The sequence below is a fragment of the Watersipora subatra genome, chromosome 1 (genome assembly GCF_963576615.1).
Source record: "Watersipora subatra chromosome 1, tzWatSuba1.1, whole genome shotgun sequence".
NCBI lineage: Eukaryota > Metazoa > Bryozoa > Gymnolaemata > Cheilostomatida > Watersiporidae > Watersipora > Watersipora subatra.
Genome location: NC_088708.1, coordinates 12,803,168 through 12,828,782, shown reverse-complemented (window position 1 = coordinate 12,828,782; position 25,615 = coordinate 12,803,168). Strand labels below are relative to the sequence as shown.

At 38.0% G+C, this 25,615-nt stretch overlaps 1 protein-coding gene across 2 annotated transcripts; it reads right to left on the bottom strand.

Moving 5' to 3' along the window:
- Nucleotides 1–638: 638 nt before the first annotated feature.
- On the bottom strand, nt 639–25,297 carry LOC137404444 (F-box/WD repeat-containing protein 8-like). 2 transcript variants are annotated; one of them, XM_068090656.1, is made up of 14 exons: nt 25,163–25,297; nt 24,380–24,536; nt 21,519–21,650; nt 18,716–18,823; nt 16,949–17,053; nt 16,261–16,431; nt 14,082–14,170; nt 13,089–13,273; nt 11,957–12,186; nt 10,909–11,142; nt 10,686–10,813; nt 3,645–3,821; nt 3,334–3,441; nt 640–1,780 (listed from the first exon to the last, which is right to left on the bottom strand). In XM_068090656.1, exons 2-14 carry the CDS (start codon nt 24,491–24,493, stop codon nt 1,639–1,641), a joined length of 1,923 nt encoding a protein of 640 aa, XP_067946757.1. In that variant the 5' UTR covers nt 24,494–24,536; nt 25,163–25,297; the 3' UTR covers nt 640–1,638. The 2 variants fall into 2 exon arrangements, with proteins under 2 accessions (XP_067946765.1, XP_067946757.1); XM_068090664.1 differs by lacking the exon at nt 3,334–3,441 and having other exon boundaries at nt 639–1,780.
- Between the last annotated feature and the right edge of the window lie 318 nt (nt 25,298–25,615).

Below are 25,615 nucleotides of genomic sequence, written 5' to 3'. Positions count from 1 at the left end.
AAACAATACTCAGTTGATCTAGAATCTTCTTGGACATGAGACAATACTCAGTTGATCTAGATTCTAGAACCTTCTTAGACCTGAGACAATAGTCAGTTGATCTAGAATCTTTTTAGACCTGAAACAATACTCAGTTGATCTAGAATCTTCTTAGACATGAGACAATACTCAGTTGATCTAGAATCTTCTTAGACCTGAAACGATACTCTAAGCCTTTTAAACTCAGGTAATTCCAATATACCAAAGATAGTGGTAAATGGTAAGTTGAGCGGTTTAAGATCTTGCAGAATGACTCGTGACAAACATGACTAACTCACATTTTTGGAACGTTGCAATCTTGTTGTGACCGTACAAGTGTATGCACTACTCACATGAGCAACAACCATCGATTATCAATATCATCTTACTATGGACAGAACAAGCAGGGTTTATATACTGTTTTGTTTGTAGTAAAGGGGATGAATAGTTGGTTTCAAGCTATCTTTACCTGTCATAACTATCAGCTACTGTCAGGGTGTTGACAGAATAGTCAAACCACTTCAACAAATCAATCTTTCAGCGAGGGATGTAAAATTTTAGCGAACATTTCACTCTATATTCAAAGACGTTTCCAAAATATGGCTCAGTATCTCAATAGCTGTTAAAATAAAAACAAAAGGTAAAAATATATAAAAAAAAATGAAAGATACATAAGCTAAGGTATTGCGGACTTCCCCTAGACCAAGTTTGAATAAACTGCAACACGTATCTCTACCAACACCTCTAGCTCCAAACCTCCGCATCACCAAGTCTACCCTTCCATTGTCGTGTCTCTACATTAAAATAACGATAAAACCCTATTTTTATTGATTATCATAACTTCAATAATTTAGCTGTTTAACATATAGATTATTTTTTACAGTTAACCTTTGACACAGATTTATATAACAGCATATATATAGAACAACTAAACAAACATACAATATTGTTTATTAAAAATATTTTATTTCTGACTTGGTGCGCTTTGACAGCTTAAAGAGTTTAAACATAACAAAGAGTTAAAACGCGTATTGCCTTTTCAAGTAAAAATTATACTTACAAAAAACTGTTACCATGCTAAGCTTTTACATACATACTTATAAAAGACATAATTACACAGCATGATACAATGCAGTTGCAGGCTACACGACTTATAATATAGACAACATGAAGAGGTGCATATGGATCTCATCCATAAGACACCTAACAGTTTCTATAACACTCACGGTAAATGTAGGTGAAGTTGAGTGGAGCACTAAATACTACCTTTTAATGTATCTGCTCTCTATGAATGGTTTGGAAGATGCGTTGGATTCACTGAAATAAAAAATGACCATCAATAATCAGGCAAGGCTGACCTCCTATGTGACTGCAGAGTTATCTGGCCAATAAAATGTCTACTGGCAACACTTGGACTGATCCACCGTGGTATCCACAACACTGATTAGGAACAGCAATGTTTACAGCCAGCTAATATTTCACAAAGATATAGATAGGAAAGATCTGAGCTGCACGCTGAACTCCTGCTAGGCAGCTCCGCCAGACACTCCCTCTGCCTCTCTCGAATTCTACAGCGGCTGGTAAGTTCTGTCTCTGACCTCTGTACTTGACTATAATCTTTCATATGGAATCGTAGGGAGTTATTAGAGAGAGGTTGTAGGTGGAAGCCTCAGGCATGTCGTAGCTAGAGGAGCATATGGATGGCAGGCCTGTTAGAGAGTGCTCCACACTAAAGTCACTCAACTGCAATCGACCTCTATACCTGTAAATATTGACAAGGCTTGCTCAACAGCGACATCTATGTATATACATCTCAGTGCCTGTCAGTCATCTGTCATGTGTGTGTCCAGTTATAACAATTAAAGTCTAGGAACAAAAACTTTCTCCGCACTAGAATTGAACTCGGAAACTGTGGTTTTGCAAACATGTGTGCTATCCACTACGTCACACAGCCTACTTGCCATACTATGGAATAAATGTGCACATAGTAATTACACCAGCCAATCTTTAACAGTGATTGGTTGAAATACAGTGATCCTCGCCATATGATTTTAATTCATTTCAGTATTGGCATCGTATAGCGAAAATCTCATAGAGGTATAAAAACCTATAGCAATTATCTAATGCAAACACCCCCTTGGTAAAAAACATCAAAATGTTACATACTGTACATATTGAAAATTAGTAACAAAATAGTATGACAACTTTAGTAACTATAGTTCCCTACAGTAACTTTAGTGAATTTAGTGGTTATAATCTGCAATAAAATGTAACCATACAATGTAGTATGTGCAGTAACAACAGTACGTAGGCCTACTTTAGGGAGTTCTTACCTTGGAGACATACATAACATAAACGTTGAATTTAACTCAAACGAATTTCTACTAAGCACTTTATCCTACCACAATTTAGCCTACTAGAGCATACTTAAAGTTAAATTTTAGTATAAATTTTGCTAAACTTAACTTCAACTTTGTCATCCTATAAAATTTTTATCACCAATCTGTTTCCGGTTTCGTTTTTACTATAACTTATAACGAACAACCCTGAATTAAGAGCGGGCATCGTATCTCTTTCAAGCGTATGAGAGGGATTTCAGCAAATAGCATATCAGCATTTTCGTTATTGTGACATATTCAGCATATCAACTGCCAAATTTTAATTTCGTGAGAAATTTTTGTTCATATCGTAAGGCAAAAAGAATGCCAAATGACGGGGACGAAAAAACATCATGTGTGACATCGCAAGTCGGAAAAATCATATAACAGGGACATGGTAACCCAAGGACACACTGTGTCCCCTCTTCTCGCTTCAGCTACCATGCTTGAACTGATTTACAAGAAAAACTCTACTAGAAGAAAGAGAAATATACGACTAAACGTTCTCGAAATGATATAAATATACGTCTGTATAGTATAAACTTGAGTAAACTTATAGCACACACAGAAATAAACAAACAATTTAATTTAGAAGTTAGAATGGTGAATGTTGCATGTGTAACTTGAAAATAAATTCTTTGTGCAAAAATCTTTTTTGTTACCCATGCAACACTGGGCATTCAGTACATAGTAGAAATATATAAGAGTAAATTGCATCCTCAATAAATGCTTGACAGGTCATGGTAACATCCTTATGATAGCTTCATAGAAATCAGATGCAACTAGTTAAACAATACAAGCTCTTATAAAACTTCTTGAAACCACTGTAAAACTCTCTAAAGAATTCACTATTATATTATTAAATATGTCTATGGAATGCCACAGAATAACTCTATGAAAAAATCTATTCACATAATAACTGTGGCAGATACTACACCTGAGATGAGTCATCCTGTCTCCATCAAAGTCCTGTTCATCAGTCTGTAGAGGTATGTTTGCTGAGACTAACCGCTGGCAGGTAAAGCTCAGGTAACGAACAGGATGCCTGCGGTAGAGATTACACTCAATGGCCTTCACCGTTACTTACACATCAAAGCACACAAAAACTGTTGACAGCCTCACACTTTATTCATAAAATAAGCAGAGTGGAACCTACAGAGTTAACTCCAAGTACATATAAGCCTGTAGCGCTAATGATGAAGTTAGCAGCGATGTTTTGAGAAGGTCAGCAAGCCCCCGATGACTCACCGACTTTGTGACTCCCAGAACTTATTGGCCATGCGCTGGTCCCAGGCACATATGTAGCCCTCCATGTCACCAGAGACTATTTTCCAGTCATCAGATTGAATGCACTGCACAGCATCTGGGTGGCCCATGTAGGTGTGAACTGCATAGCTCGGGAGCCTGCAGTCATACAGCCGTACCCTACAAACAGAGTGATTTGGTGAGAAAGTAAAACTGCCCGGTTCAACTATTGCTTTTGTTACATAGTCCACTTCGAAAAGTCAACTGGTGCAAGTCACTCGGCACACCATGTGAAAAGAGAATCTTCTAGAATGCTCCGGTACAGAGATGGCCATCTACCTTGCGCCTGAATAAATGCATAGCTAGTGGTCCATTCCATGTAATGAAAGAATTGAGGTGCCCTATTTTTTAGTTTAGGAAGTATTTCTGTTTACGATTGTGTACCCTTTTCATTGACAATAACGATCAAGGGTTCAAACCAGTGCTGGGCACAAGTACTTTTTGGCCAACAGGTTTTTAGGGTATCGAGTTTATTGATACGGGTTTTATGTTTAAAATTTCTAAACATCAGACATATATTAAAATTTACAATGCAATTATAAGTCTATTCAATTTATTTATTATTTTCACTACTTCCTATCGACCGATATTTGTGCTCAGGTTGTTAAACAGTGCTTAGAGCTCAGGGCGCAATACACCGAGTTTTTGTCAACTCTACTCGACAGATCCGTGTACCAAAACCCGAACTCGCAAGTCAAAACCCAAACCCGCAAGATCGAAATGCTCAAAATTTCTATTACCCGAGACTCAAGAGAAGATAAACCCGCAATTTGAACGAGTTTCATTACTCAGCACTAGTTCAAACTTTGGTAGCCAGAAAAAATACAGTCAAACCTCGGAGTAAATGTTTATCCATGCCAATATTCGATCTGAATGTCAAAACCGCTAGAGAATGCACCATATTTGCTTTAGTCCAAAAACGTAGATAAAAAATTTAAATAATTACATATTACATTAAAACAAATGCATTATATACACTAAATATTGTTATGTTTCTGCACAGAAGCAATTAAATAGAGTATTAAATTAGAGAAATGGTTTATTGCACACTCCAGAGACAACTGATTTGATAACAGAAAACCCAAGTATTTATATGTTTGGTCATAGAAAAGCTTTGTAAAAAGCTACAAGCATTATTAATAGCTATAATGAGACAGTACTATATAATATTAGCTTGTATAAAGCTTTAGCTAAAAAGCATAATGTTTGTTGGCAAAGTACCAGTAATACTAGGCACTTGCATGACACCTCCTCACTAAGCTAAAGGTTCTTTCTGGTTCTCTTAGACCTTCGGGGTTTGTCTCTGCTATACTCATCTCCATCAGGTAGACGAGGGTTGCGTGGTCTTCTTCTAGACGGAGGTTGCTCTGTTACAGTTGTAGGGGCTGGTAGTTGCAGTTTTGTCTCCTCTGTTATATCAGGTTTATCTCCAGGGTCTTGATCTTCTTCTGTTGAGTATCTTGGTCTGAGTTGTTCAACATGTCTTCTCCAAGTAGGTCCCTTTGGTACCACTTTGACATTGAGACTACGAGTTCCATATATCTTAGTAACAATGGCTGGAACCCATCTAGGTTGTCTGTTGCGTCTAGGTCCATGATACAAGGCATAGCATGGTGCTCCAAGATTGTAGCTGTGTATCTTGCTAACTGTCTTTTCTGCCGATCGGTTGACTTCTCTGGATTGATGAAACTGTGCTATGTGTGCGGGTGATGGCAATAGGGTGTCAATCTTACATCTCATCTGTCTTCCATTCAGCAGCTGACTGGGAGAGTATCCTGTAGGAAGTGGTGTCCTTCTATAGTGCATCAGGAACTGTTGTAGTGCAGATTTAGGTGAGAGTGACGATTTCTTCATGGCTTGTTTGAAGGATTGTACTAGTCTTTCAGCTGCGCCATTTGTAGCTGGATGGTAGGGTGCTCCAGTGAGGTGAACAATGCTTCTCTCTTGACACCACTGCTGAAACTCTCCTGAGGTGAAGCTGGTAGCATTGTCAGTGACTATGGTGTGAGGGTATCCAAAGTGTGCGAATATCTCCTCTAAGATGTCTGTGGTAGCTCTGGTAGAAGTAGATGACGTCCTGTGTATGCATGGATACTTTGAGTAGGCATCTATCATCACTAGCCATTGGCTGCCCATGAAGTTCACTGCATGATCTAAGTGAAGACGACTCCATGGCTTCTCAGGTAGCATCCAGGGATGTATCGGATACTTCTGTGGAAGCTTCTGGTGTTCAGCACAGGCAGTGCACTGTCGGCTTGTCTCCTCTATATCAGAGTCAATGCGAGGCCAATAGACAGCCGTTCGAGCTAGCTTCTTCATTCTTTCCCTTCCAAAGTGTCCAAGGTGAAGGATCTTTAATACTTCCTGTTGTAACTTGACAGGAATGACTACTCTGTTGCCATATAGAAGACAACCTTCAGTGATAGAAAGTGAATCTGAGATCTTGTGGAAGAGTGACAGCTGAGTCTCCTTCATCTCTTTGTTACCAGGCCATCCTTCTGCTGTGTAGCGCATTACTGTGGCTAGTGTTGGGTCTTTCTTTGTCTCCTTTGCTAGAACATTGTAGTCTGTAGAGTTGAGCTGTTGTCCAATAGTGTGAATAGTGCATACCGTATCAACATCATCCTCATCTTCTCTTGCATCAAACTCTTTATCAGGTCCAACTGGCAGTCTTGAGAGGACATCTGCATTTTGATGATGCTGGGTAGATCTGTATTCTATGGTGTAGTCATACTGATTTAGTACCAGTGCCCATCTTGCTAGTCTGTTGGCTGCTAGAGCTGGAACTCCTTTGGTAGGTCCTAGAAGTGTGAGAAGAGGTCTGTGGTCAGTTACCAAGATAAACCGTCGACCATACAGGTACTGGTGATACTTCTTTAGAGCAAATATGATTGAGAGAGCTTCTTTTTGTATTTGTCCATATTTCCTCTGTGTGCTGGTCAGTGTTTTTGAAACATTGGCTATTGGTCTCTCACTTCCATCAGGATAACGATGAAATAGTACAGCTCCCAGTCCAGTTTCTGAAGCATCACATGAGATTCCAATGTCAAGATCTGGGTTGAAGTGTGCTAAGACACTATCAGTTGATAGCATATCTTTCAGTTTGTTGAAGCTCTTTTCTTGTTCAGTGCCCCACTTCCAGGTCTCTCCTTTGCGTGTCAGTTTGTGCAATGGTCCTGTGAGTTGTGACAGATTGGGTATGAACTTGCTGTAGAATTGTGTAGCTCCTAAGAAAGATCTTAGCTGAGTTAAGTCTGTTGGGACTGGCATCTGTTGTACTGCATCTGCCTTCTTTCCTTTAGTGATTCCCTTTGAAGTGAGTTTGTGTCCCAGATACTCTACTGTAGGTTGAGCAAAACAGCACTTGTCTTTTCTACATCTGAGCCCTCTTTCTTCTAATCTTTGAAGAAGTCGACGTAAGTTTTGTAGATGGCTCTCTGCATTGGCTCCACTCACTAGTATATCATCTAGGTATACTGCTACTCCTGGGAGGTCTTGTGTCAGTTGCTCCATGATTTCTTGAAAATACCCTGGTGCTGAGCTTATGCCAAAGGGCAACCTCTTCTGTAGTAGTACTCCTCGGTGTGTTGATAGTGCTAGTCGTCGTTGACTTTCTGGTGCCAACAATATTTGATTGTAGGCATCTGCTAAATCAATCTTTGTGTAGCAATAGCCTCCACCTAGTTTTCTGATTAGATCTTCTGGTAGTGGGATAGGTTTCCTATGTGTTTCTAGCTGATTATTGATAGTCTTGGAGTAGTCTCCACATACTCTGATCTTCCCTGCAGCTTGACCTGTTGTAGATTTGCGTACAGGTACAACTGGTGTTCCATACTGGTTGAATTGAGTTGGTTCCCATATGCCTTTAGCTACACCTGCTTCGTATGCTTGGTTGAGCTCTTCTGTCAAGGCAATAGGAACTGGTCTGGGTCGGCAGAAGACTGGCTTTGTTGAAGGTTTGAAGTTTATCTCTAGTTCAAAGTTCTTGAGACATCCTAGCTCGTCTTTGAATATTTCTGGAAATTCTTTGCACATCTCCTTACACTTGATTTGTAACCTCCCATCTGGCTGGTTCTCTGTGATTGTTGATACAAGGTTCTGTTGTAGCTTGTCATCAATAGAGATGCCTAGTTGCTGTATAGCAGTTCTTCCTAGTAGGTTGAGATCTTGTACAGCACTAATCACAAATGGTAGTCTGACTTCTTTCTGTGCATCCAATTGGGCAGTTAGCTCACATCTGCCAAGCGTCTCTATGAGATGTCCTGAGGCTGATTTGTAGTTAACTGTAGTAGGTTTTAGGTTTGGCTTTCCTAGCTTCTCCCATATTGATTTACAGATGAAGTTGTCACATGCTCCAGTGTCCAGTTCAAGTGTGAAGTTGTCTCCCTCCAGTTTGATGTTTTCAGCAAGTTTCACCATCTTGGTTGATGTGCATTCTATCATCTTTACTGGTTTTTCTGCTGCAGATGATTTCTTTTTCTTGCATGCTCTTTCTATGTGACCTTGTTTAGAACAAAAGTTGCAGGTGGCTGCTTTGAATCTGCAGTCATCCGCTGTATGGTTAGTTCGGTCACATCTGTAGCATAGCTTTCCTTCCTTCTGCTTGTCAGGTGTAGAGTTGTTTTTCTGGATTGGTTTGTATCTTGATTTCTGTTGAGCAACCTTGTTGACTTTAGACGAGTTTCCATAAACTGTCTCTTTGGCAACTTTAGCTGCTTCTTCTGTTTCCTGTGCTACCTGTATAGCTTTGTTGAAGTTGAGTTCATTGTCCTTGACCTTGAAGAGAGATTTGAGAACTGCTTCATTGTTTACAGAGCAGATAAATCTTGTTCTGAGAGCCTCATCTAATGGATCTGTAATGTCTATGAAGGCACATGTAGTTGCATCTTGACGAATTCTGGCAGCTAACTCTTGAATAGTTTCTCCAGGTTTCCTCTGCATGTCACTCCAATACTTGTAACGCTCTCTAACAATGAAGCGCTTAGGGTCATACTGGTCTTTGAGAAATTCCAGTATTTCATCCATGTCGAGGTCGTTGATCTGCTTGGGTGTTGAAAGCTGAGCTGCCATATTACTAAGCTGCTTGTAGAGTGTAGGCTGTTGGTTGGTGAGAAAAGTGCCAGCAATCTTGTCTTGATGAATAGAATTTGCTGCAATGAATGTGTTGAATCTGTCTATGTAATCTGTTAGTAGCTCTGCTGTTGGGTCAAAACCTGGGAAGGCTGGAACAGCGGTTGCAGCTGTTTCTTGTTTCCGTTGTAGGTTTTGTAGTAGTAGCTCCATCAGTTTCTTATTCTCCTCCATTCTTTCATCTTGCTGACGTCTGTATTCCTCTTGTTGCTGCTTGAACTCCTCATGCTGCTGTTGTCTATGCTCTTCTTGCTGTTGTCTATGCTCTTCTTGCTGCTTTCTCTGCTCCTCTTGCTGCTGTCTCTGGTCCTCCTGCTGCTTCTGCATTAGCTTGATCTGCTCCTCTTGCTGCTGTCTCTGGTCCTCCTGCTGCTTCTGCATTAGCTTGATCAGGTCTGCTACTTCTGCCATTGTAGTGGTGCAATTTTGAACAGTTACTCTTGTAATAAACTAGAACTCTTTGTATCGATTTTATCAATGATAAAATCTGAACAACATTCTTTGTAACTGTTCAAAAGAGAAATCCTTGTTGCCAATTAGCTTCTGTTATGTTTCTGCACAGAAGCAATTAAATAGAGTATTAAATTAGAGAAATGGTTTATTGCACACTCCAGAGACAACTGATTTGATAACAGAAAACCCAAGTATTTATATGTTTGGTCATAGAAAAGCTTTGTAAAAAGCTACAAGCATTATTAATAGCTATAATGAGACAGTACTATATAATATTAGCTTGTATAAAGCTTTAGCTAAAAAGCATAATGTTTGTTGGCAAAGTACCAGTAATACTAGGCACTTGCATGACAAATATAGAAACCTAAATTACAGTATATGCAAAAACTATTCATGAAGTATTAATCAGTAAAATTAAGTTTTCAATGTTACCCATCTTAGAGATAGGTGAATGGAAATGCAGGTTCAACACTGCGTAGGCTTGGTGATGAAGTGAGCAAAAGAATTACGCGCCAAATTAATTCCAAGTTACACTAAATATACTGTAGTTCAAATTAATTGACTTAACATATTATTTATTATATTTACATTCCATTTTTAATTTCTACCAGCATTTTTCTCTTTACTCACAGAACTGTATAGTTTCAAGGAATTTCAGGTGTCGTATGTTGAAAATTACTCTGTATATCAAGTCAACTAATTGCTTAGATTTTACATCATATATTGAAACATTCATGTGCAGGAGAGATGGCAAGTCATGGTCTCACTGGAGCAAAAATACCTGCGAAAAATACAATTATGAGCCTACAACCTCTAATATTTACTACAATAACAGCTTCGTCATTCATGGGCCTGACTTAAACTTGATTTGTGTCTCACACCCTGTGGGATTCTCCAAATTAGTAGCACGGCTGGAGATCTAGTGGTTGATGTGATCAAATGACCGACCGCCACACCCGTCACCACCCACCGGGCCTGGGCACAAAAGTGTATGGGTACCTGAGTGGCGCTGATTCTTTATCCATCAACTTACTCAGTATTTACTAAATGAGATCCAATTAAAAAACAGGGAAAATAAAATGTGTGAATGAAGTGAAAATAAAAAGTTTTGCCCTACAGAGAGCCGATGTTATTGCGCCACAGATTGTCTTATTCCGTTGAAATGTTGAATCTCATAAAAAAGCTACATTTGCTTTATTTTCTGAGGTGCACGCAGAGAGTACACGCAGGTGCACGCGGTACACGCTGAGTACACGAAGTGCACGCAGCTAACTTCATTATCTGAGGCTGAAATCCTACAGCTGACAAAGCTTTCATTGTTCTGCAAACTTGCCAGCACAGACACAAATTAAACTAACTACAAAGCTACCACAGACCTCTCCAAATTGAGCGAATACAAACCTTCTGTCATGACAACCTGTGCAGAGCATGCTGCCAGAGGGAAATGAGCTATCGATGCAGGTAACTTGTGAAGTATGGCCTCTCAGATCCGTAACATTGCCTAATGTGGCGGCATCATACTGTCGTACCTGCGCAATCAACAACAGTGAAAGAACCGTGTCACTATTTCCTCTAGCAAAAGCAGATATGAAAGCTCAATAAATAGATATTTATGACAACGAACCTTATATTCTGCCTGGAGACCGAGATGGGAAGTAAAACCTAAGTTGAAGTACCGAGAACTTGACTCGAGGCATGTGAAATGCGTAGCGTAAAACTCTTCAAGAGGGGAGCTGCTGTGATGAAATCTCGATGTGTAGTAGTCGTATGTTGTCCTGTGAACGTGTACAGAGTTTCTGGAGAGGTACATAAGAGGAGTGGTATCTGATGATGACACATGAAGAGGTATCATCAGGTGCTGCAAGTAACAATGTTCTCCTGTCACAGGCTGACACTGATCGGTGATCGGGTGTAATCCTAGTACCATACTTTTCGGACTATTAACCGCACCCTTATATAAGCCGCATCTGCTTTATTTCAATAAACTGATAATAAAACAATACATAGGCCGCACCTTTTGTATAGGCCGCAGAACTCAGGATGGTGCTTTTTAACATGGCAGCAACTTTGCTGGTTCCGCATTAATCGACGCTTTTTAACACAGTGCCTAACGATAGAGTACGCGTAGGCATTGTTTCGTATTTTCTTTCACCGCTAGAAGCGCACTAACCAGAGATTCCGATTAATGCGCCATAGCGGTGAAAGAAAAAACCACAGAATAGCCACACCCTTATATAAGCCGCATGGCTGAAAACATCAGAAAAAAGTAGCGGCTAATAGTCCAAAAAGTACAGTATATGTAGTCAACTCTCTCCTAATCCCATACAAGGGTATAATATTATTATGATATGCAAAGGGATAGACCAACAGTAGTTAAGGGGTAGGAGTGGTAATGCTTCTGAGCAAGGAAGTTGTTGAATGTTGTGAAGAAGAACCTTGTTGATGTACTCTATATGAAAGCCAATCAATTCAAAATTAAAAACTAATCAGATTTAGAAGGTGAATTTAAAATATTTTTCTTTCACAGACCATTCCTACTACTACTGCCGTTTCTACATATTCTCTCCACACTCAGCCTTTTCCAGTACCCTTGCCGTAGAGCCTTCTGTAGCAGCATTTGGCAAGCATTGCAAGGTTACTACAAGATGGTTGTACCAAACAAGCAGTCCTACCTTAGGTAATGTCCAGTTTTCATCCTCTGTCCGTATTTGGATACTTGCTATAGCCTCAGTACTGTCTCCACTAAGACTGAGTATCTTTATATCACAATTGCCGTTGGTCTGGTGCCCCAGCTGTATGTAGCCTATATCCATATTAGACACTAGATCTTTGACGCAATAGCCAGGAAAGTCTAAGACCAGAAGGGAGTCTATATCCGCTTGTTTCCAGATCTGCACCTGACCTGCAGGGAGATAACTACAGACATCAAGTAATGTGTACACAAATACATGTACTAAGCTGATACACGTACTATAAACATGTAATGACCTACTAGCCTGTCATAACCTATCACCATGACAGTAATCACCTACCATGTTTATAGCCTACCATAACCTGTCACCATGACAGTAATCACCTACCATGTTTATAGCCTACCATAACCTGTTACCATGACAGTAATCACCTACCATGTTTGTAGCCTGTCATAACCTGTCACCATGACAGTAATCACCTACCATGTTTATAGCCTGCCATAACCTGTCATCATGACAGTAATCACCTACCATGTTTATAGCCTGCCATAGCCTGTCACCATGATAGTAATCACCTACCATGGTTATAGCCTGCCATAACTGTGTCACCATGACAGTAATCACCTACCATTTTTATAGCCTGCCATAACCTGTCACCATGACAGTAATCACCTACCATGGTTATAGCCTGCCATAACTGTGTCACCATGACAGTAATCACCTACCATTTTTATAGCCTGCCATAACCTGTCACCATGACAGTAATCACCTACCATGTTTGTAGCCTGTCATAACCTGTCACCATGACAGTAATCACCTACCATGTTTATAGCCTGCCATAACCTGTCATCATGACAGTAATCACCTACCATGTTTATAGCCTGCCATAGCCTGTCACCATGATAGTAATCACCTACCATGGTTATAGCCTGCCATAACTGTGTCACCATGACAGTAATCACCTACCATGGTTATAGCCTGCCATAACTGTGTCACCATGACAGTAATCACCTACCATTTTTATAGCCTGCCATAACCTGTCACCATGACAGTAATCACCTACCATGTTTATAGCCTGCCATAACCTGTCACCATGACAGTAATCACCTACCATGTTTATAGCCTGCCATAACTGTGTCGCCGTCAGCAATTTTAACAGAAGTGACCGAATTCTCTGATGTTCCAAGAACTCCGTCATCATCCTCATTGAGCAGTTGAAGAGATTTGTTGCTTGGTTCAAACGTCTGTGTGTCCTGGTTGGATATGTTCCAACATCGCACTTGTCCATTTGTATAACTAAAGAACAGTAGTAATACATCTGATACTGCGTGCAGATGTATCACTTCCTTGATACTGTTTTACAGATTTGTTGAATTAGACAGCATGAAATTTTCATAAAAATATCAATCAATGGTTTCTTCTTTGCTCCTAACTCATAATTTAATTTAAAAAATTCAAGATTAGCACCTCACAACCAAGTACCTAGTGTTTGCTCATGCATAAACAGTATTTTCCTTATGATGATATTTTGCTCTTTTTGGAATACTGTCATACATTCATATGTTTATCATTACTGTTGTTTTGTATGTATCACTCCACATATATTACTGAAAGACTCTGTTGCCAGAATTGTCTGTATCAATAAAAAATATCAGTTTATTGATCAATGGTTAATTTAGTTTTCAAAGTAATTGAGTTTTTTTTACCATTTTCTACATAGCTTGATATAATGTATGTATTTTAATTCTATTTGTGATCAAATATATCATTTGTTACGGAGTAAGAATAGGTTTTAGTGCATATGCTATCATACAAATGCTGATATTAAGTCAAGCATATTCAATATAGCCCATTTTAATGAAGGACAACACAGCTGATGCAACATACTTAGTTCTTAAGTCATCTCTGCCACCGCAACTATCACTACTATTACTACTACTACCACTATTATTACTACTACTACTTCTACTACTCCTAATACTATTACTACTAATACTATTACTACCGCTATTACTAATTACTACCGGTACAATTACTACTACAGGCTCAGTGTAAGAGATGTGTTCAAGAGAAATTAAGAATTCACAAGATAAAACAAACCTACCCAGCAATAAGAAGGTCATTTAGAGCATGTGCAGAGGTCAGTATTCCACCCTGAGCGTGATGATAGTATGTTATCTGACACTTGTGCTCCTGGGAACAGATGAGCAAGATATTTTCAAAGGAATGAAGATTTTTGTGCCTGCTAGCACAAGTGCCAAGCTTTCAACTTATGATACCAGAAGCTGTTTGACCAATCAGGGATTGGTCTCACATACTTCTCAATGTTGTGTCGCAGAAAATCAAACACCTTGAAAATATAAGTTTTACAAAATGTATAATCATCTGATTGCTAACTAAATTATATTCATATGAGCGATACACAGCAGTTCCATTAGCTGATGCGCTCAGCTTTCATCATCCCAACAGCATTTCATGGAATGTTTATCTGATTACCTACTTTTGTTAAATTAGGTTTTTCTTCACTACTTACACAGCGTTTATTCACTTGCAAGCTAAGCGTGTGTCATATCATAATTCTACTGGATGGTATGTCAGGTGTCAGATGTCAGGTGTCAGATGTCAACTAGCGCCTTTGTTCCAGTTGAGTAACATAGATCAGCTCTTTGCAATCAACTTTTTATAACGAAACATTCAAATAATGATGGTTTTCATACAAAACTTACAAGCAAATGTTTTAGTTTACTGGTTGGGGTTAAAGTTATATTTCTACATTTGACTAGAGTGCGAGTCGATATGGCCATGCCTCCTTATATTTCTACATTTGACTAGAGTGCGAGTCGATATGGCCATACCTCCTTATATTTCTACATTTGACTAGAGTGCGAGTCGATATGGCCATACCTCCTTATATTTCTACATTTGACTAGAGTGCGAGTCGATATGGCCATACCTCCTTTATTTCTACATTTGACTAGAGTGCGAGTCGATATGGCCATGCCTCCTTATATTTCTACATTTGACTAGAGTGCGAGTCGATATGGCCATGCCTCCTTATATTTCTACATTTGACTAGAGTGCGAGTCGATATGGCCATGCCTCCTTATATTTCTACATTTGACTAGAGTGCGAGTCGATATGGCCATACCTCCTTTGTTTCTACATTTGACTAGAGTGCGAGTTGATATGGCCATACCTCCTTATATTTCTACATTTGACTAGAGTGCGAGTCGATATGGCCATACCTCCTTTATTTCTACATTTGACTAGAGTGCGAGTCGATATGGCCATGCCTCCTTATATTTCTACATTTGACTAGAGTGCGAGTCGATATGGCCATACCTCCTTCATTTCTACATTTGACTAGAGTGCGAGTCGATATGGCCATGCCTCCTTTTATTTCTACATTTGACTAGAGTGCGAGTCGATATGGCCATGCCTCCTTCATTTCTACATTTGACTAGAGTGCGAGTCGATATGGCCATGCCTCCTTTTATTTCTACATTTGACTAGAGTGCGAGTCGATATGGCCATGCCTCCTTATATTTCTACATTTGACTAGAGTGCGAGTCGATATGGCCATACCTCCTTTATTTCTACATTTGACTAGAGTGCGAGTCGATATGGCCATACCTCCTTATATTTCTACATTTGACTAGAGTGCGAGTCGATATGGCCATACCTCCTTTATTTCTACAATTGACTAGAGTGCGAGTCGATATGGCCATGCCTCCTTATATTTCTACATTTGACTAGAGTACGAGTCGATATGGCCATACCTCCTTTATTTCTACATTTGACTAGAGTGCGAGTCGATATGGCCATACCTCCTTATATTTCTACATTTGACTAGAGTGCGAGTCGATATGGCCATGCCTCCTTTTATTTCTACATTTGACTAGAGTGCGAGTCGATATGGCCATGCCTCCTTATATTTCTACATTTGACTAGAGTGCGAGTCGATATGGCCATACCTCCTTTATTTCTACATTTGACTAGAGTGCGAGTCGATATGGCCATGCCTCCTTTATTGAACAGCACTGGCTCACGGAGCTACAGTGAAATATAGTCCTACTTAACAAACGCTGGTTATAAGTTGCTTAAAATTTTTGTAACTTCAAATTTTCATTATTTTGTGCGTGTTATTTTTCAAAATAGAAAAATCCTCTTTGAGAAATAGACAGCTCTCCCAAGAGGCCATACAACAAAGAATATTTTCACACCATATATGAGCAACATTTCAATTCCTTTTTCCTTGATTACCACAGCATCCCTTAACTGACCTTCCAATTGAGTAAGAGGTTTCGACTGCTCACATAACATTCCTTCACCGTCTGTTTCCAATTATCTGATTGGCTAATAAGGCTTTGACCAGTAAAGGTCATTTGAATCCTTTGATAAAGTCTTTCCCAAATAAGATTGTCATTGGCTATGCTGCTCCATGCAGCGCTAACCTGGAAGGGTTGAAACACTCAGGTAAAACAGCTTTATTGGTTTAAACAATTAAATGAGAGTACAACATGGAGATCAATAAAATGTTCATCAGCTTTACGTCACAGTATAAATTACTGACCACTATTAATTGTCAAGGATCCCTGTGTAGGGGTTAAAATTCCCATTTTACCTTGATGTTCCAAACAATTTCTAGCTAAAAAATATTTATATAAAGTTCTTTGATTTATTCTTAACAATATTTCACTGGCCAATGTCGATAAACGCAAATTAGGCTGGGTGAAAAAACTATAACATGGGAAATCAATAGTATCTAAAGAAAAATTGCTGTGATAGAAGGATGTCCTAGGCATAGATAAGATGTCTATGTCTGTCAGTTCGGCCGTTGTTTATTATTAAAATTTGTTTCAGATCAAGAGGTTACAACACCATTTGGTTTGTCTGAGCCTATTTAGTACAATTTTGTTGTATAAACTGTTCTCTCAAGACACAAATAAAGGAAAAGATACATGCACTCACCTGTGAGCAGGCGCAGAGATCATTGATTTCCAAGAAACTAAATATTCTCACAGCAATCTCCCTTGGCAAGCTAATATCAAAGAAGGGAATGTCGTCGAGATCATTCTAAACAGATGAATAATTACTTTGTATAGCGGCAACTTATCTAAAAGCTCCTCACAGTGCTGGTCTGTATTTAACATGCACATTGAAAGTAACTCAAGAACAAAACTCTCATTATGCCAAAATTCAATACTCTTACTTTTATTACTAAAGAAAACTACCAGTTAGATAATATAAACTATCATTTATTTAGTGTACCGTATCGTACTTTTCGGACTATTAACCGCACCCTTATATAAGCTGCATCTGCTTTATTTTCCAAAAACCGATAATAAAACAATACATAAGCCACACTTTTGTATAGGCCGCAGAACTCGGGACGGTGCTTTTTAACACGGCAAAAACTTTCCTGTTTAAAACGGAACAGTGCCCAACAGCACTGTTTCGTATTAACCGATGCTTTTTAACCTAGTGTTTAATGCAACAGTATCGTTAGGCATTGTTTCGTGTTTTCTTTCACTGCTAGAGGCGCACTAACCGGATATTCTGGTTAATGCGCTCTAGCGGTGAAAGAGAAAGCCACAGAATAGCCGCACCCATATATAAGCTGCATGGCTCAAAACATGACATCAGGAAAAAGTAGCGACCAATAGTCCGAAAAGTACGGCATTTTAATAATATCCATCGAGTGTTGAAAGTTTTATATATGATGGTAACTGTACTCAACTGTGGTACATGAGCTGTCAGCCCATTGCAGGAGAGAGAATACGCATAAACATAAAAGCAATGATATGTTGTGGCCAAGCAGAGCCGTCAAGTGACCAGTAGTAGCTAGTGATACTCATGAGTGACCAGTAATCGCTACTGATACTCATGAATGACCAGTAGTAGCTAATAGTACTCATGAGTGACCAGTATCAGCTAGTGATACTCATGAGTAACCAGTAATAGTTGGTGATACTCATGAGTAACCATTAGTAGCTAGTGATACTCATGAGTAACCAGTAATAGCTAGTGCTACTCATGAGTGACCAGTAGTAGCTAGTGGTACTCATGAGTGACCAGTAATAGCTAGTGCTACTCATGTGTGACCAGTAGTAGCTAGTGGTACTCATGAGTGACCAGTAATAGCTAGTAGTACTCATGAGTGACCAGTAGTAGCTAGTGATACTCATGAGTGACCAGTAGTAGCTAGTAGTACTCATGAGAGACCAGTAGTAGCTAGTGATACTCATGAGTGGCCAGTAGTACTCATGAGTAATCAGTAATAGCTAGTGATACTCATGAGCGACCAGTAGTAACAAGTAGTACTCATGAGTGACCAGTAGTAGCTAGTGGTACTCATGAGTGACTAGTAGTAGCTAGTAGTAATCATGAGTGACCAGTAGTATCTAGTAGTACTCAAGCAGCATCATGTCATAACTGTGTGTTACAAAAATAATTAGGCTAGAATGTGGAATGAAGCAAACTAACTTGCTGATTTTACTCACGCATTCCAACTCTATTCGATCTGTTTTTTGGAATAGATCCAAATTAGTGAACACTGAACTGATTCTGCCTAGCTCTATGTAGCAACCGTATTGTATACCTCTATTAGGGAGTATGAAATCATCCTTTGGATAGAGGATGGAATGATTCATACATTTGACTTCATTTCAAACTATATTGGAGCCAAATTAATCTGATATTGGCAAAAGTAATGAAGAAACAAGAACACAACCTTACTAGGTCATCAATGAAGACATCTACAAGCGACCTTCGAGGTTTTTTCTGGCAAACTGGAATATTCTTTGATGGATCAGCTTCAACAGATTTCCGTTTGTCTTGCTTAGACTAAAACAATTCAAGCATAGGAAACAGGGTGACACCTGTGCGATGATTGAATAACAGGGTGATGACCATAGAGTTATCTCCCCCTAGAGTGATAACTGTGCATTCAACAACACGAGCGTTTCCGGTGCCAACAAGGAGCGTTTAGGCCACGCCCCTTTTTTGTGCTAGTCAATCGTAGTGAACGACAGAACAATAACGTCAGCCATGAGAATGATCATGAATTTCCAGTTAAGATAGTAATTATTGCTCATATTAAAGAAATGATGATTATAGTTTATTACTATAATATATGCTTATTATTTAAAGCAATTCAATACCTACATGCATTGAAAAGGCACTGAATAGATGGTGTTAAGTAAGTGAGTTAATGCAATCAATGATATACAGCACCCACACATGAGGGGCTGTATATCATTGGTTATTCATAGATAAGATAGATAGTCATACTGGGGTTGTATTAAATTGGTGTGATGGGAAGCTAATCGACTGCCATCAACTGAAAGTATTGACATTGTATGGTGATAGAGTGATTCATTGTCACCTCAGTTCACAAACAGCCCTTGCATGTAATCTTAGATTTCAATACATATCAATCAAATACATAGACTAGCTTGAAGCAAAGATGACATCTTTGCTTGATGTAAGCAAGCAAAAAGTTTGAAAGTTAGAGTGGCAAATGTTGTTATACGTTAGATAAAAATAAATTATACTTAATTATACTAAATTATAATTATTTAAAAATAAAATAGACTTTTTATTACTTTATTTATTAAATAAAGTAATAAAAATTAGCTGTGATTACAATAATTTTTTATTGTAATCACAGCTAAACAGATTGTAATTAGCACTACTTGCTAATTAATTTACATTTAAACACATTTGCAGTTTCATTTTTCTTCCTAATTCATTTCAACAAAAAACTTCTTTCATGATATGAAATTTAAAAGTGGTAGTTGTTTGAATAAGCTTGAAAACATTTACAGTTGTTTTTATTTTCTCTCTTCTCTTCATTTATTTCAATTACACAAAACACTTTTCATAATATGTTGTTTGAAAGTTAAAGTGGCAAATGTTGTTATATATTAAATAAAAATAAATTATACTTAATTCTACTAACTATAATTATATAAAAATAAAATATACTTTTTTATTACCTTATTTATTAAATAATTTTTCATTGTAATCATAGCTAAACAGATTATATTTAGCCATTACTTGCTAATTATTTTACATTTAAACACATTTACAGTTTTATTTTTTTCCTAATTTATTTCAACAAAACACTTCTTTCATGAAATTTAAAAGTTGTAGTTGTTTGAAAAAGCTTGCAAACCTTTAGAGTTGTTTTCTTTTTCCTCTTAATTCATTTAAACTGCTTAAAAATATTTTCTTATGATATGAAGTTTAAAAGTTAGAATAGTAAATGTTATATAAAAATAAATTCTCTGTCCAAATACTTTTTTATTACTCGGGCAACACCGGGTAGTACAGCTCATAGTTGATGGCAGTTGATTAGCTTACCATCACACCAATGTAATACAACCCCAGTATGACTATGTATGTTATCTATGAGTAACTGCTTGCATTACCTTCACTTTCACTCACTATCTATTCAGTGCCTTGGCAAGTCATGCAGGTATCAGGGATTACGTGTATGTCACAATTTCCATTTTCATAATTCATTTCCATATTATTTCCATTTCCATAATTCATTTTCATTATTCATTTCCATATTATTTCCATTTCCATAATTCACTTCCATATTATTTCCATTTCCATATTATTTCCATTTCCATAATTCATTTCCATATTATTTCCATTTCCATAGCATTTCCATAATTCATTTCCATATTATTTCCATTTTCATACCATTTCCATACTTGTAAAATAAAATTTCCACATCCATTTCCCTAAAATTATGGAAATATTTATGTTTATGGAAATGAAAAAGTAAACATTTCCATAATATGTTTAGCAATCCATGGTAGGTATTGAATTGCTTTAATAATAAGCATGTATTAGAGTAATAAACTATAATCATCATTTCTTTAATATGAGCATTAATTACTATCTCAACTGGAATTCATGATCCTTGTTTAACCCTTCTCGTGGCTGATGTTATTGATCTAGTCAATCACTACGACTGACTAGCACAAAAAAGAGGCGTGGCCTAAACGCTCCTTGTTGGCACCGGAAACGCTCGTGTAGTTATCACTCTAGGGGGAGATAACTCTATGGTGATGACACATTAGAACTGCATTGCGTCATCACAGTGCAGTACACATTAACTTTGCAGTGCATTACAAGTTTCTAATGCACAGTAGGTAGACATTTACAGCTACTGCACTACTATTGCAGCTGCGTAGTTATCCAGGCAAAAATTTACTGTAACTGTAATGCATCTTACATTAGGATATCAGGGAGCACTTATCAATGCGTAGTTATAGCAATTTTTGCAATGGAGACAACCCTGACAAAGAACATATATTCTAAATGAAACCAGCACTGGGAGTGTTAAGAGCCTTGAAAAATAGCAAGCAATCTTTTATTTCAAATCAAAACTCAGTCAATTGTCTGACAGCTTATCAAGTTGAGAGTGCAACTCCTTATGTTAGCCTACGACTAACTGGCAGTTGCATAAAACGTGGCCATGGAAAAGGAAAGAGCTGATGAAAATGTAAAAACATGCACCAACCAAAGAAGGAGGACTCTCCTGCCAGCCCCTCAATAGACTATCAGTGAACTGAAAAGGAAATGGTGCTTCATCAAAGGAGTTATCCTGAGGTACATAAGCGGGAGTTGAGGAAGGGCTCAGCTGATGTGCTGCCTAAAAAGATGATACAATACAGCATACAGACCAATGAAGTAGCGAAATAAATGCATGAATAGTGACATAAGAAGTCTATCAAATATCTTTATTGTTGTATAATTGAAAGGCATAAAATGAAACCATCTATCAATAAAACATTAGGTAGCTCTTGACAATGGAGGCTTGACAGTTTGCAGTGCAATAGCTCCTAAGATTTTGACAAAAAAAAACTTTCGCTCAATATCTGTCATAAGCAGTTCCTTGCTGGCTTTCAGATAGAGAGAAGCTAGGAAAGCTATAAAAACTTGTTAGGGTGATAATGCATGACATGATAAGAAGAATTATGGCCAACGTTTCAAGGCTCTTGGGTTTAATGAACTTTCGGTATTTCATAATCTCTACCGTGTAATGTACTCTAGCAGACTATCTCATACACCCAACCACTCATTTCACAGCTACACCCCACAAACCTACAACCACTGAACCACCCACTTCACAGCTACACCCCACAAACCTACAACCACTGAACCACCAACTTCACAGCTACACCCCACAAACCTACAACCACAGAACACACCAGACATCAACAAATTGTCTGCCCTATATCTGCAATATCCTTATATCATAAGAATTTCTTTTTTAAATAAATACTACTGAAATCTCATGTTATTATCTTATTTATTGTCAGCATTGGCTGGTTAAATAGAGCTGAGCTCAAATCAAATATCAGAACTGTATGTGATGATTTTGTCATTGCTCCTTATACTACTACCGGCACTGTTGGATATAGCACAAATAGACTCTGTAGTCATTGGCTATAACAAGACTTGGTTGCCCGAAAAATTAGAGAGAGTATAGTACCAACCATCATCATTTTTTCTGGTTCTGGTAATGTAATGTCAGTCAGTATTATATAATTGTGTTCAATTGAGTACTACTGGACAAATATCAAGAATTACTGAGTGCCTTCATATTTGTGAGTCTGTATACCGACTTACCCTCTAGTTTGTATACTGGTTTAACCTTAAGTCTGTCTATCAGCTGACCCTCTAGTCTGTATACTGGTTTACCCTTAAGTCTGTCTATCAGCTGACCCTCTAGTCTGTATACTGGTTTACCCTTAAGTCTGTCTATTAGCTGACCCTCTAGTCTGTATACTGGTTTACCCTTAAGTCTGTCTATCAGCTGACCCTCTAGTCTGTATACTGGTTTACCCTTAAGTCTGTCTATCAGCTGACCCTCTAGTCTGTATACTGGTTTACCCTTAAGTCTGTCTATCAGCTGACCCTCTAGTCTGTATACTGGTTTACCCTTAAGTCTGTCTATCAGCTGACCCTCTAGTCTGTATACTGGTTTACCCTTAAGTCTGTCTATCAGCTGACCCTCTAGTCTGTATACTGGTTTACCCTTAAGTCTGTCTATCAGCTGACCCTCTAGTCTGTATACTGGTTTACCCTTAAGTCTGTCTATCAGCTGACCCTCTAGTCTGTATACTGGTTTAACCTTAAGTCTGTCTATCAGCTGACCCTCTAGTCTGTATACTGGTTTAACCTTAAGTCTGTCTATCAGCTGACCCTCAAGTCTGTATACTGGTTTACCCTCAAGTCTGTATACTGGTTTACCCTTAAGTCTGTATATCAGCTAACCATCAAGTCTGTATACTGGTTTAACCTCAAGTCTGTATACTGGTTCACCCTCAAGTCTGTATACTGGTTTACCCTCAAGTCTGTATATCGGCTTACCCTCAAGTCTGTATATCGGCTCACCCTTGGGCCATTATACTAGCTGAGCACCTAGTCTGTATATCAGCTTACTTTAAAGTCTGTACATGTTGATAGATTCGACTCACTCTAGAGGCTTTATAGCGACTCACCATTTAATTTATTTTGTCTACTCACCCTTGAGTCTGTGCATTGGCTTACTGTTTATCAGAGTATTGGCCCACACTCAAGTCACCATATTAGCTTATCGATAGTTTGTTTTATGCGGCTCCTTTCCTAATTGCCTACCTTCCCTAGTGAAGTTGGCATGAAGTATCCAAAAATGATCATACATGTATTCAACTTTTACTGACTTCACATCAGAAAACTATCTGACAGTCATAAGAAAGTAAGGGTTGTCAAAAAATATAATTTTTGAATACATGGCTGAGTTGCTGAGGAAGCTTGGCTGGAGGTTCAAACTCTATTCATGAACATTTCTGATAGTGAAGGTTGGTGCTTCGAACATGATGTTAATTTATCAAGTGTTGTAAATAAACTGCTGCTACTACTACCTGTTCATCAGAACACTTGCTTATCACTGTAGTGAATGACACTCGAATGTATTCTGAAGAATTGCCCTTTACTATTTACGAAATATAAAATAGTGTGTATTATAGTTCTATCTCATTAAAAAAAGAGCAGACGACTACTTAACTTCTACATCACCCTTCACTGAACATGTGAAAATCTGAGTCTAAATCAGTCATTTGGTTATTATGCTCTGATATTAGCTCATTCCATCTGTTATTATGTTCAAGTATACAATGAACAAAGATGTGAAGTAACCCATTACGAAGTAAGATGGCTAAAATTTCAATGTAGAGACAACTGGTTTGAAAAGACGATGGGAACTTACAACTAAAATTTCTTCATAACTGATAGACACTGTTATTATTATTGGTAGTCCTTCAGCCATCTGATGGGAGAACAATTATAACTGGCTGCAAAGAATAAAATTTGTCTCTTTTTTATCAAAAAACTAACCTCAGGCTCTACCTTGACCTCTTCAGCATCTCGTGCCTGCCGACTGAGCTCATTTTTCCAGTCATCCCTAAACGCCTTTAGATCAGCAGTTGGGTTGCTACTGTTCCCACTCATTGTCAAGGATATCTGGCATTCACAGAGCTAGAATTTCTCAACACTGAAAAAGTATATTGCAAGTTGTTGGTAAATAGTGAGAAATTTTACAAAAAACATATTTGGTCACCATACAATGATGTGGCTGCATTTATCAATCCAATATTTATATAAAAAAACAAGTAGTTCGTAGAAGACAAAAGGCCTGAGGCCATTATTTCAGCATAAAATCTACATATACAAAGACTTCATGCCATGATAAAACTTATGTCTGTACTTCTATGTAGGATAAACAAAAATTGGAAATACAGAAGAGAGTTCATTAGAACTAAATCTAGGGTGGAACTAAACTCACTATAAGTTATTGAAATATGAAGCTACAAATTGTTCTACTGTAACCTTTTGGCTTCTAATTTTTTTTAAACATTCATGCTGAAGCCTACAGAAAGACAGCATATTACGCCAATCAAAACAAAAAAGAAACTTTGAAAAAAATTACCTAATTATAGAAGTCAGACAATATATTCACACCTACTGAGGATAATGACTAAGCGATGTCTTTTAGCTAACGGTGAAATGCTTGTGCCACTGATACCTGCAGAACTAACCAGAAAGGCCAAAAAATAATTATAAATAACTCCATCTAAACACTATGATCTCAGTGACCTCAGTGCAGACTTCAATGATTACCTGGCTGAATTTAGACAGAGCATCCTCTCATAAGATGACAGGCCTTTGAGCAAGATCTAAAGCAGCTGTAGATGGTTGTTAGTCTAACGCATTTCTTTTCCTTTCAGAAAACTGTAGATTCTATTTTGACTTGTGCTGTTTATTATTAAAATAAGAATAGATAATAACAATGATGCGTTATATCTTATAGATCACCGAAATTTTTGTAATGGGTTCACCTTGTCAATTATACCAAATTTGTCCCCCTCCACAAGGATACATACACAGTACTCGTTCAACTTGAAAACAAAAGAAACCAGGCTTATGGCAGCGCTCAAGGTAATAGAGAACAACTTATAGAGACCAGCCTTCTTACGACATGAAAATATGTAGTACATCAAATATTAATCCTTTATGTAGGTATTTATAAAAAAATTTCTAAAGATTTTTGAATAAATTTTGGAATTTTTTTCC

Excerpts from the sequence above, each read along its gene's own strand:
- LOC137404444 (XM_068090656.1), bottom strand. The coding sequence starts at position 24,493 with ATGAGTGGGAACAGTAGCAACCCAACTGCTGATCTAAAGGCGTTTAGG. Across the intron at positions 3,822-10,685 it reads ACAGGTTGTCATGACAGAAG|GGTACGGCTGTATGACTGCA; the intron begins GTTTGTATTCGC and ends CTCTGTTTGTAG. Across the intron at positions 1,781-3,333 it reads GACAGGATGACTCATCTCAG|GTATAGAGGTCGATTGCAGT; the intron begins GTGTAGTATCTG and ends CAATATTTACAG.